This window comes from Diuraphis noxia, unplaced genomic scaffold, assembly GCF_037042655.1.
Source record: "Diuraphis noxia isolate RWA-SAM2 unplaced genomic scaffold, SU_Dnox_SAM2 contig0005, whole genome shotgun sequence".
Lineage (NCBI taxonomy): Eukaryota > Metazoa > Arthropoda > Insecta > Hemiptera > Aphididae > Diuraphis > Diuraphis noxia.
Window position 1 is genome coordinate 18459028 of NW_028301715.1, and position 12556 is coordinate 18471583.

At 30.0% G+C, this 12556-nt stretch overlaps 3 protein-coding genes across 3 annotated transcripts; 1 reads left to right on the top strand and 2 right to left on the bottom strand.

Annotated features, from left to right (window-relative positions):
- Positions 1-2653: 2653 nt before the first annotated feature.
- Positions 2654-4614, bottom strand: RpS23 (ribosomal protein S23). Its single transcript, XM_015510147.2, has 4 exons — positions 4420-4614; positions 3133-3292; positions 2870-3054; positions 2654-2800 (listed from the first exon to the last, which is right to left on the bottom strand). The coding sequence occupies exons 1-4, from the start codon at positions 4421-4423 to the stop codon at positions 2718-2720; spliced, it is 432 nt and encodes a 143-aa protein (XP_015365633.1). The 5' UTR covers positions 4424-4614; the 3' UTR covers positions 2654-2717.
- A 270-nt stretch (positions 4615-4884) lies between these two features.
- LOC107162967 (phosphatidylinositol N-acetylglucosaminyltransferase subunit H-like) lies at positions 4885-5964 on the top strand. Its single transcript, XM_015510172.2, has one exon. It carries the CDS (start codon positions 5172-5174, stop codon positions 5694-5696), a length of 525 nt encoding a protein of 174 aa, XP_015365658.1. The 5' UTR covers positions 4885-5171; the 3' UTR covers positions 5697-5964.
- Tsr1 (Tsr1 ribosome assembly factor) lies at positions 5703-9643 on the bottom strand. The gene is made up of 12 exons (XM_015510171.2): positions 9334-9643; positions 8996-9269; positions 8462-8681; positions 8066-8266; positions 7808-8002; positions 7575-7746; positions 7296-7502; positions 6784-7007; positions 6445-6708; positions 6276-6386; positions 5970-6177; positions 5703-5857 (listed from the first exon to the last, which is right to left on the bottom strand). Exons 1-12 carry the CDS (start codon positions 9449-9451, stop codon positions 5730-5732), a joined length of 2322 nt encoding a protein of 773 aa, XP_015365657.2. The 5' UTR covers positions 9452-9643; the 3' UTR covers positions 5703-5729.
- Between the last annotated feature and the right edge of the window lie 2913 nt (positions 9644-12556).

The window sequence follows — 12556 nt, forward strand, 5'->3', positions numbered from 1 at the left end:
TACAAAATGATCTATCAGCCGTTGGTTTCGCAAAGTAATTGTTGGAAATGGGGAAGGGAAACTAGCCATCAATGAATCATCACAATGCATCACATTTCCAACTAATTTGTTCTGTAAAATAACAGCAACAATCAATGAGTTAATTGGCAAAGTTTCCCCAAATCAACCCCAAAGGCCAAAAATAACGGAAATCGTTAGTGGCTTATTGGTCGAAGCCATAGACGTGCACACAGGGGCAGCAAGGTGTGCTCTTGCTGCCCCTGGACGGTTTGAATATATTTTTATGGGCTGAACTATTACTATATAATAACATAACATAATAATACTTATATAACAGTGTTATAATAATAAAGAATAATGTGTTATTGATATTTGATGTATTTTTAATTTTGATATGGTATACCGGTGTTGAGCAAAAACAATCTATGATTAACCAATGATTATCGTTTAAAATATTTTTATTTAAAAATATTAACTTAATACCCATGTATGGGCCGGTAAAATATTCGCTACCCCTGACTTGAAACTCTGTGCACGCCTATGCTCGAAGCTATATTGGTGTAAACACCTACAATATTAATAACACCATTCTAAACAAAATTCCAGGCGACACGATAACGTATCAATTCATCGATACTATTTACGATAACTATTTTAAGAATTCACGCCTCCCCCCTCAATACTATAAGATACTTCTCACGACTTGCGGGCCCGATTGATGTATGCATAATATTTATATGTAAAGTATACTTTAATGTTGTTTATTGGATTAATAATTAGTTTTTTTCAACATTTTCACGCCCCCCTGAAATTTTGTTAACCTCCCTAGGGGGGGGGCGTTCCCCAGGTTGAGAACCACTGCCGTAATGAATCAAGACGAAGTTGTTAATTATCCAACTGATTTTATACATTCACCATTCACTTGATTTGCCAGGCATGCCTTCGCACGTTCATTCTAACATTCAAATTTGGCGTGTCCATCATTCTTCTACGAAACATCAATCCACGAATCTGCAACGGCACCAGACTTTCAGTGAAAAAGTTGACGAACAACATTATCGAAGCTAGAATTTTAAATTGAAAGTTTAAAGGTGAAGATGTGCTGTTGCCACACATCCCAATGATTCCAACAAAGCACAAGGATAATTGATCGAAGTGTGTGGACTGAAATTAGAAAATCCATGTTTCTCACATGGACAGCAAGTATGTGGCATGCTCATGCATAGGAAACCCTGATTTATTTATGTATGCACCAGAAGAAAATAACAAAACATATGGTGTATCAAATACATTTCAAAAAATATGATTGAATTGAATATTTGAATTGTCAGACTTTTCTTGATAAAATGAATAAAATTACATAATAATAAATTAAATTTATTATCTGTGTAAGATTATTATCTAGTTTATTTACTTAATTATTCTATAATCTATCTATAAGTATAAATAAATAAATACTGCTAGTATGATCACAGGTAACAAATTTAACACACAGTTTGAGACATTTAAAAGATAGGATTTTTAACGGGCTACGAAGTGCACGGGTTCAGCTAGTAATATTTATATACAGGGTGATTCTTTTATCAAACAACACTCATTATTTAAAAAAGTATTGACTTTTTTCAAAATATTTTTTTTACATAGTTTCAAGTTGTTAAAAGACCAGCGTTTTAATTAAAAAATTATATCTTTAAATATTTTTTATCCTTATCATTTTTGGTTTTTTACTTTTTTGAATGGCAACATAGTTATTTTTAATTTCATATTCCAAAGCAGAATATTTTTCTAAAAATTTTGATACATAAAAATCGAATTTAGGACGAGTAGTTTAAGAGTTATAAGTATTTTAAGTTTAGACAAGTGGAGTAGTGAACACATTTTGCGGGGTAACCCTGTACCACTCCACTCTGCCAATCTAAACTTTAAATACCTATAACTCATAAACTACTAGCACTAAATTCGAAATTTTAACACAATAATTAATAAAAAAATAGCTTTATTAATTTATGAAATTTTAAGTATAGGTTACCATTTGAAAATCAAAAGTTGATAGTAGTTTATCTAGTAAATATAAGGGTGAAAAATATAAAAAAAATAAACAATTCAAGAAGAGTGTAAATCTACAATTTTGTAAAGTCAATACTTTTTTAAATAATGAGTGTTGTTTGATAAAAGAATCACCCTGTATATATAATATCTTTAAAGAGGATGTTACACTCGCCTCAGTCTTAAAAGTTTAATTTTAATTCTTTGTATAACTTAAAATACTCATAATTCGCTAAAAAATTTAAATATAATAATTAAATAAGCCTATGAGAAGTCCTAGATAATCATGTTACCTTTAATTTTTATAAAAGTTCAATTCACTCTTTATTCTAAACTAACTAAGCTGAACGTGATCGGTTAAGCGTAAAATTTACTGTTACACACTTAAAAGACGGAGACAAAACATTACGTTCATAACACTACGTTCTCTTAATAGTAATAATAGTTAGTAATTACAATTGTAATGATAAAACTGAATGTTTGTATAAAATACATGTTTTAACTATGAATGCGGCCAGCAAAATATTAAGAAAATAATAGGTCTGCAGCATAAAAAGGTTGAAGATCCCGATCCCTGGTCTAAATCAGTGATTAAATTAAAACATGATTTCACTTTTCAAATATTATATTTTTAATTATTCAAAATAATAAAAATCCACATTATTATGTTTTTATGACCTAGGCCTCTCTTTCTTTTCTTTGTATAAAGCGAGTAATGAAACATTTGCTACTTTGACAACCTTGAAACGAACCCCTGCAAACAAAAATAATAATAAATGATAGTTCATAAAATAATAAGCATTAAGAGCAATCAATATCTTACCGGGAATATCTCCCACAGCATGACCTTTTCGGCCAAATCCTGCTACCAAAACTTCGTCATTTTCTTCAATATAATTTAAACAACCATCTCTAGGTACAAAAGCTGTGATTTTTTTTCCATTCTTGATAAGTTGTACACGGACACACTTACGGATAGCAGAGTTAGGCTGTTTAGCTTCAACTCCACTATAATAATTGATAAAATTGTTTAAATAAACTGATTTAATCAAACTTTAGTATCTGAAAAAAATCTAATATACTTACACTTTTTCTAAAACAATTCCCTTAGCGTGAGAAGCTCCTCCAAAAGGATTGGCCTTCCATCTTGTTCCCAAATGTGCCTTTTTGTAGTCCTTGTCAGCCCACTTTTGGACACGGCGATGGTTAACATGTTTACGAGCCGTACGAATACCACGAGGTTTACCTACAACATTGATATGATAATTAGCTTAATATGCAATTACAATGGCTAAAACAATCATAAAAATTATTGACTTAACACCAATATTAATAAATAATCAAACGTGTTATACATGTTTTAACTCAAGTGGAATGGTATTATGTGAATTAAACAAAATTACTCTAATACTGGGAACAAATTTACTTTCAATATGGGTTTTAATTTTTTTTAAAGAATCAAAAGTATTTCATAGAGTTAAGAACAAAAGTGTAAAAACAAACTTGCGGGAACTATTATTTTGGAAGTTATAGCCTGACAAAGTTTGTGACTTTACATTTATACACCTGCGCACAACACATGTGTATACTGCCACGTGCAGAGTCTATAATGAGTTTTGATTTTTGTTTTACATATTTTGTACATATATTAATATACAATATCAGTCTCTTCACCATCATTTGTACTTCTAAGTTAAAGTAACATACCTAAGTATAATATTAAAGTGGCTCCTTTCAACTAATGGTTCCGGTCGCCAATAATTAGAAAATGGGGGCTCGCCCTCCCTCCCATGGAATTAAATTAGCCAACCTTGGGGGGAGGACGACAGGCATCCCCGCCCTTTGAGCAGACAGATTACCTAACAAATAAACCTTGTTAATTAAAGTTAACAAGTTAAATACATAAGTTAAACACAAGTTCAGTAGAGCTCTTAGCCTACTGGCTATGGTAGCCAAATTTAAGGGACTCCATCCAACTACCGGCACCGGGCAGTTAAATTTCAAAGACCAAACAGTCCGAGTAAAAAACTCGCCTATGTCTACTCTGCGTGGCATTAAAATAATGTTATACGCGTACGTATAAACGTAAAATCGCAAACTTTGGTCGGCTGTAACTTCCTAACTAATAGTTATCACAATTTTTATTTTGCATTATCGTTCTTAACTCATTGAAATACCTTTGATTCGATAAAAAAAAATCAAAAAACATGGTGGGTAGCCAAAGTGAATTTATACCAAATATTGTTTTACAAAATATATTAGACTACTTAATTTCGATACGCGTTTGACAAATCGTCGATGTTAACAACCACATGGTCGATAATTTTTTTTTTTTTAATATTTCAAAATATTAACACAAATCGTTGTACTTACCCATGATGTATTACGATTTATAAATGAGCGGTGAATACACAATAAGTTTTTCTGAAGAAATGAAGTTCGATTAAATACAAAACGTGAAAACCACGAACGTACACAGAAAGCAAAAGACCGAAATGAGAGAGAGATCGGCGACGACGGAAACGGTACGTCGGTACGATGCCAAACAGTCTGTACTCTGTAGTTTTAGACTTTTAGTCAACTCGGTATACAGTTTCACCAACGTATTGAACTAAATATGGTGAAACTGTATTGGAAGATTCTAACCGTGGTTGTTCACGACAATCTTTAATCAACCACTGTTATGAGTTAGGTTAAGCCGTAGTTAGGCCAGGGCCAAGGTTAATATAAATAATATAAATCTATTTATATTAACCTTGCCAGCAGCCGGCTGTATGACGTCCCGTTTGCATATTGATAAAGAATTTTTATCACAGATAATGATATAATTGATAAATATTTTTAATTGTTATGAATATTGAATACTTTGTTAACAATATAATATTGACAATATTAACATTTTAACTTATTATCAACTTATCGTTTAAGCAATAATTATGCATTTATGCCATAATGCTACATTTAACTTTTTAAATGGTCTAGAACTTGCAGCTTACGATTTACAATTTGAATTTATGTTCAAAAATTTCGCTTGTGTATAACAAGTAGTGAATAGTTGGACAATCGCTTACACTTGGGAAGTTTACGGTAAATGGAATCAGAGTTTTTTTTACTGTTAAGCAATTATGAATATTATAATGTCAGACAACAGACTTGTGTTGAAGTCTTCAGTACAAGAATCATTGAAACACTCGTGCATAGAATATTGTGTAGAAAAACGAGAAAAATGTTCTAATACAGAATACCTCATCATTATGATGTCATTACTTTTAGCAGCATATTCATATTTAATAAATCCTACAGTATTAATTTCAAAGACTGTTTTCATTATTGCAATCGTCTTGTTCATAATCGGGTTAAGGTTTAGTTTTAAAGTTTACAACGAATCATTACTCATAACAGCACCCATTGGATTACAGTTGACCACAACTTACATGACTGGACATCAAAGAGTGTTTTCTATACCTTGGCATAGTATTACTGATGTACTCATTGTTGACGTCATTCACACTCAACAAGTATTGTATTACTTGGCAATTAAAACACCACAAAATGGAATAGTTACATTGTTTCAGAAAAGTGCACCAAGGTTACATTTTTTAGAAATAATATACAAGGATGTTTACAAACTATTAGAAAATAACAGATGAACTGACTTTGTGGATATCAAACTTAATATATTTTTATTTTGTTACATTATAAAATTGATTATACGTCCATTTTGGAAAAACGCGTTTGTATAAATTCAAACATACAGTATCTTGAGATTTTACTTGACCGTCAAATCCACATTTCATGTGTCCGTGAGTACCTAAAATTAGAAATAATGACATTTAATACAAATAGAAGTAATTTTTAAACATGTGTATATCCATTTATGATTTTATTTTAAAATAAACGAAGTTATAAGTTTTAAAACATACCTAAAGGTTCTTTAATATGTCCTCTCCTTCCATACTTGGTGCGTAGTTCAACTGGTTTAAACCAATCAATATCTTCTCGATTGAAAAACATAAACCTAACAACAGCTGAATGTTTATGTACTTTAAATGGATGGCCACTCAAAACTGTTCTTTTCACAATTACACGATCTGGATTAACTGATAATACATTTCCATTTCCAATTATTTGCTGAAAAGATAATTAAATTAAACTTAACAAGAGTACAAATGCCAAATGTATAATTTGTCTCTCAAATAATACAACATGAAAAATATTTGAATACTTACAAATGAACCACCTTTGCAGTACTTCATGGCTATAACTGAGGAAGGTGGATAGACAATAGGTGCAAACATTGTAGCAACAACTACTGAATCTTGGTGAAAAAATCGTTCATACTAAAATAATGCGATAAAATAATAAAAGTAACTAAATACAATTATTTATTTAATTTACTTTAAATTTATTCCCATTGGTATGTTGACTAAATATAGGTTCAGCAGTGAATCGACGAAAACCACATTGAAATATAAGTTCTGATTTAGATTTAATTGGTTCGTCAAAATGTACAGTAGATGGTCGTTTTAAAACAACATTTAGGACAGACATTTTTTGTTCATGAGGCATAAGACCAAATAATACAATAGGATTACGGGCATCTCTTGAATGAAACATTTTAGATGGTATATTTTTCACATGTACTGTAATGTACCAATCTGGCTAAAAATGCTTTTTTATATTAATTATACTGGTTAAAGAGAAGAATCCATGAAGAATCCATACTACATTATTTACCATGGCACCAGTTATATTTTCCAAATTTTTAAAAATCCTTTTCCTTGTTCTATCAAAATTTTCAAACTGAAATATTCTAGCATATTCTGCTGGTAAATTTTCTTTAACATCCCATGGCGATGTGCGGAATGATTGTAAGCCTCTATACTTCTGAAAACGAATTCTAGCAGGCACATCATTAGGTGTATCTACTTCATCAGGAAACATTTGATCAGCTTTTGCTTCTAGAATAAATATATATATATATAAGTAGCAGATGTGTTATTAATAATTTTAATCAATGATATAAAGTTATAAAAACAGGCCACACTTTTAATACAATAGGTATACATATATGTCTACTAAGTTTTAATATCTAATTATGTCCAGAGTGTAATTTTACATATGAAAATGATATTTGAACAATATAATATTGATTGGATAAACTGTAATTATTATTTTGAATAATAATTGTAACACTATAATAAATGAATGACATGATTTCATATTTATTTTAAAATAAAAATGCAAACCTTTAATTTTAGTTAGTATTTTTTCCTCTTCATTTATATCAAATTGCAAATCATATTTATCAGCTTCAACTGGGGCTTCAGAAACAGAAGTCATAGACATAGTTTCCATATGGTCATCTATCATACTCTTAGTTTCATTATCAGAAGTTTCATCTTCAATTGAATAAAAATCATCAGAATCTTCATCAGATTCTAAGTTTTCCCCATCTGTTCAAATGAAATATAAATCAAAAAACAAATTATACAAGCTATTATTGTAATTTATGAATAAATATATACCATGATCAGATTCTTCATCAGGAATCCAAGCTGATTGATAGACAGACATACCCTGAGGTACACGTTTAATCATGCGTTTATTTTTTGTCGTTGCTTCTTTTATTTCTTCATCAGTAGGCCAAGTTTGTTCAGCATCCATTGGATCAGGGATATTTTCACAAACCAAATCTTCCTATAAACATTATTGTTCATAGTACATGTTTAAAATTAAAATAGTGTTTAAAAAAACATACTTGTAATCCAGGACTAGCAGTTTCCAAGACTGTAGTTTGCACATCTTTCCCAGAAAAACTCTTGATAAAATCATTAGAGGATAAATCTATTTGTTCCATTTGAAAGTCACCCCATCCTGGAATATGTACTAAAGAATTAACAGAAAGGGTCTGTCCTTTCAAAAATCCACTAACTTTCATAGTACCAACATTACCCTAAAATTAAATTAAAAATATATATAATTTACATAAAATTAATTCAATTTTAAATATACTAACATCAGAGCTAGGGATAAAAGCCAATTCTTCAGCTAATAAATGTGGACGCCTATCACGGAATGTAATAGACCTTTTTTTTTGTGAACTTATACGTCTAAGAACATTCAGAATGTCTGTTGATGTATCAATTTTGCTGACTTTTTCATCAGGTAGCCAATTTTCTATATCTTTCTGAATGCACTGTTTTGCTTCATTTTGTTTCTATTAAATAATTGTAAATAAGTATATATACCTATACTCTGTCCAGCGAGAGAATAATGCGTGGATCGACAAAAATTGGTTCTCTATGCATCTCCATGCGACACTGGTTTTTATTGCAAAGTAACACACAGAATTAACGTGTTCTTTCGCTGGCAGAGAATAGAAAGACTAAGTAAAATATTAAAAACTACAAACTTTGAGAGGTATTTTTTCAAGGTCTGTAATAGCTACAACAGTTGAAGGAAGTCCTTGTGCTAATATACAAGTCATTAGTAAATCAACATCTTGATCAAAACCACCTTCAGCCGAAACCATAAACAAAATTGTGTCAACTACTTTAAGTGTATCTAAGAGTCCAAGAACACTACTACAGTCAGGTCTTATGAAAGTAAATGCTTGTTTGAATTGTTCAACCCTAAAATGAAAAAAAAAAATTAATGACATTTAATAAATCAGTATTTTTAACCACACGTTTGACGGAAATTGATGGTTAAAAATATATGATCTCACATTTTAAATATTATAAGGCTATTATTTTGGCATCATTATTTAGTTTGGTATTGAATCAATAAAATATAGGCAGCAATATTGCATGTTGTTAAAAAAAATAGCGTGTTAGGATCATATATTTTTTAAAATAAATTTCAACTGTTGATGATACAACAAATTAATACCACATAATTAATGTTAATACTAGGAAAAAACAATAATTATACTATATATATTAACCATAAATGAGAGTATCCTTCAGAAGCAACAGCTGTTGTTAATTTTACATCCGTGTTTTTTAATACATTGATCATCTCCATCAGTTTTTCATTAACAAACACATTATTGCTCAGAGGTATAACGGCAACTAAGTGAGGTACATTTAAAGACCTACGTTTTTCATTCAAAACATTTTCTGTTTTTGTTTTACGTAAAATTTTAGCTTGATGCCTACGTTCCATACGACTCAACTGATGATTAGCTTTGGATTTGGCTAAATTCTGTGCAGAACGTCCTAAAGTAAAATATTATATTTTTAATAGCATTTAAAATTTTAATTCTAAAGTATTTTTAAATACCTTTTTTCAATATTTCTAGAACTCCTTTACTTCTGTGTCGACCAGTTTTATGTTTTTTATTGTCCTGTTTAGCTGGCCCAGGTCTGTGGACCGCTGGGTCATTGTTATTAGGTTTCATTCCAAAAGTATTAATTAACAAAGTGGATATTAAAACGTTCGAAGTGAATCCATAAACTACGCACTATAGACAGTTCAACAGTTAGCCTTAGTAAATAGGTAGTCAGTTACACATTTTTAATTTACATGCAAAGTCACAATCTCACAATGAGTAAATTGCACATAGCACGTGCCCACATCGGACATCCATATATTTTCCATGATACATACGTTAAATCACTAAATCAGAGAAGATATCTTATCTACATCGTGCGTTTAATCTTTCATATTGTTAACATTTATCAATGTTTTCCAATGTCGCCACATGTCAATAAATGAGAAAAAAAAACGGAAGTTGAATTCAGTGTTGCCAGACTATACGCGAAATCATATTAAATATTTTAACTTGAAAGTTCAAAAAATTTCAAAATAGGATGTACTGAGAACCAGGCGCGTACACAAAAAAATATTTTGGGGGGGGTTTTGGTTGTACATTTTTTTAATTATATAATCTAACCTAAACTATAGTCTAACAAGAAATTTACACAACTTCAATTAGGTATAGTACAATTTATTTTATAATTTCTCATAAAATTCGTTAATTATTAAAAACAATTTAAATAATATTTAATTAAAAACATGTATTTTGAATTTTTATAATATAAAATCTTTTTTTCGAGGTAGTCTTGCAAATCTGTTAATGACTTCGTCAATATCAATGTCATCATTTCTATAAATATTCATGAGCGATAATCCTGTCAATCGATCTTGTCCAATATTATTTCTTAAATAGGTTTTCAGTCTCCGCAATGTTGAAAATGAACGCTCTGCAGTAACAGTCGTTACAGGTAAAGTAGCTAATATTGTTAAAAGGCACTTTATATTCGGATAGAAATCGCTAGAAATTTGACTTAAGGTAGTTAATGAACATTTTGGGCGATCATCAGCAGATACATTTTGCCACTGTGTTTGCCAGATTTTAATCTCAGTATCAAACGTATCAAAATTAGGTAATAATGGTTTGTAAAACAGTGCACATTCCGTTAATGTGTTTAAATATGTAGTATTTTGAGTTATGTACTATAATAGAAAAAAGTTTAGTTCGGTTTTCTAACACTTGTTTTTTACGCGAAGAATCAATTTCATTAACGATAGAATTTTTTTTATTTTCCATTATTTTTATAAAATCGTCGGCTCGCATAGTGGATAATTTATGACGTTCACTTTTTGAGTGTTGGTTAAAACGTTCGATTGCGTCTTTCCATTTCGTAAAAGGTACTTTAATTAGAGCTCCTAATTTTTGATGTGAACCTTTACCAGCAAAAACATTCGAACACAATACACAAATTTTACATAATGCACCTTCTACATGTTTGGAATAAACTAACCACGCATAGCGCCTAAACCAATCAGTTTGAAATTTTAAATGTCGACTTTGAGAAATAGGAAACTCATAATTATTAGGTGGGATCCACGGGTCCTTTAACAATTTGTACTTTTTAGCGTCATCAATTGCATTGTTATTTAAATATAAACCTATGTCTTGATCGTGACTATTGAATAATCCCTCTGATGAAGAAACCAAAGAAGAAACTAACCTTTTGTTTTCTGTGGTATTACTGGTATTTACAGGTGTATTGCTATCCGGTGCAGTTATTAAATCTTTTTTAAATTTTTTCACACCAAAGTTTAATAATGTCGATTGATTAGAATTATTTCTTTTCATTTTTAATAAGTATTACCACGCATTCACACTAACACTTAATCACGCGAACAAAAAAAAATACACTTTTAAAAGGTTAAAGACGACAAGACGATTGTCAGACATATACTAAATTGACAAAAGACATTTCAGATATTATATTATTATATTAGTATATATCGTTATCGCATCGGCACTTTCGTCAAACTTCGTTCATTGTTGCTAATGTAATAAAAATGATATCGGCTTGCACCGGGGGTTTCATATGAAATCTATATTTATTTTTATGTGGTCATGTAGTGGTGTGATTGACGATTATAATATAGATAGTGATCGAGCACTACGAGTCATATTACGATGGAAATGCGAGTAATTAAATAAAACTAAACTAAAAATTAATAAATAATAAAACTTTTTTCCTGAAATTTCGGGGGGGGGGTTTGAACCCCTAAAACCCCCCCTTGTATACGCGCCTGCTGAGAACTATATTACTATGTATACTGTATACAATTTCAAGCCCATAAAATAAGTGAAATACAATAGAGACTGGGGACTTGTCTTTGGATGATATTGCTAATATAGGAATATGTGTTTCAACTGTTTCAAGCACGAACTAAGTTAATTAGTAAGTCTTAGTTTGTGGTTTCAAGTCATTGCATATTGGAACAAGGGTCCATTCACAGTATATGATCATTATACAGACTTATATATTCTTTGCTTATATACTAACTATACTTTGTATAGAAATCTGTGACAGATTTTTAGGTTGAAAGTTTTACACATCAAATGTAATCTACATAGTATGATTATTGGTTATAAAATATAAAAAAAAAATACACATGTACATATTATTTTTCACATACTCCCTCTAATGTTAAACATAATGTTTCCACGTAGTTTTAAGACCAATACTTTGTAATTTATTACATGCTAATGATTTCAGAAGTTGAAGTCTAATCAACCTAATAATAATAATAAAAAAATTTTAAGTAAAATATAATTATTATTTATTAGTTTCAGCAAATCATATTTTAGTAATACTAGTTATATAGTGATAATTATAATTTTAAACTAATGAAGCATAATGATAACTACAAAACTGAAATTTGATATATTTCACATTTAAAAAAAATTTCCTATTTAGAATTTTTTTTTAACTTTATATGTTATGCAAAAATATTGGAGCTATGATGCTTTCCACTTTCAACTATCAATAACCGACGCCATTATGCCACTGAAAAAAATTATAATTATTAATGGTAATAATATGGTAGTAATAATATTTACCTATTTAATATATCCCAACAGTCACTGCTTCACTAATGACAAGGAGTTGTGATTGACCTTTAATGGAGACATTTTATTGGTTTTAATCAAACTGTAATTGAAATAATTTTTTTTATAATTCTATGATTTTTATTGTAG

Excerpts from the sequence above, each read along its gene's own strand:
- RpS23 (XM_015510147.2), bottom strand. Across the intron at positions 3,055-3,132 it reads GGAATTGTTTTAGAAAAAGT|TGGAGTTGAAGCTAAACAGC; the intron begins GTAAGTATATTA and ends CAATTATTATAG. Across the intron at positions 2,801-2,869 it reads TGCTGTGGGAGATATTCCCG|GGGTTCGTTTCAAGGTTGTC; the intron begins GTAAGATATTGA and ends TTTTGTTTGCAG.
- LOC107162967 (XM_015510172.2), top strand. The coding sequence starts at position 5,172 with ATGAATATTATAATGTCAGACAACAGACTTGTGTTGAAGTCTTCAGTA.
- Tsr1 (XM_015510171.2), bottom strand. The coding sequence starts at position 9,451 with ATGAAACCTAATAACAATGACCCAGCGGTCCACAGACCTGGGCCAGCT. Across the intron at positions 8,682-8,995 it reads GAAGGATACTCTCATTTATG|GGTTGAACAATTCAAACAAG; the intron begins GTTAATATATAT and ends TTTTCATTTTAG. Across the intron at positions 8,267-8,461 it reads TTGAAAAAATACCTCTCAAA|AAACAAAATGAAGCAAAACA; the intron begins GTTTGTAGTTTT and ends ATTATTTAATAG.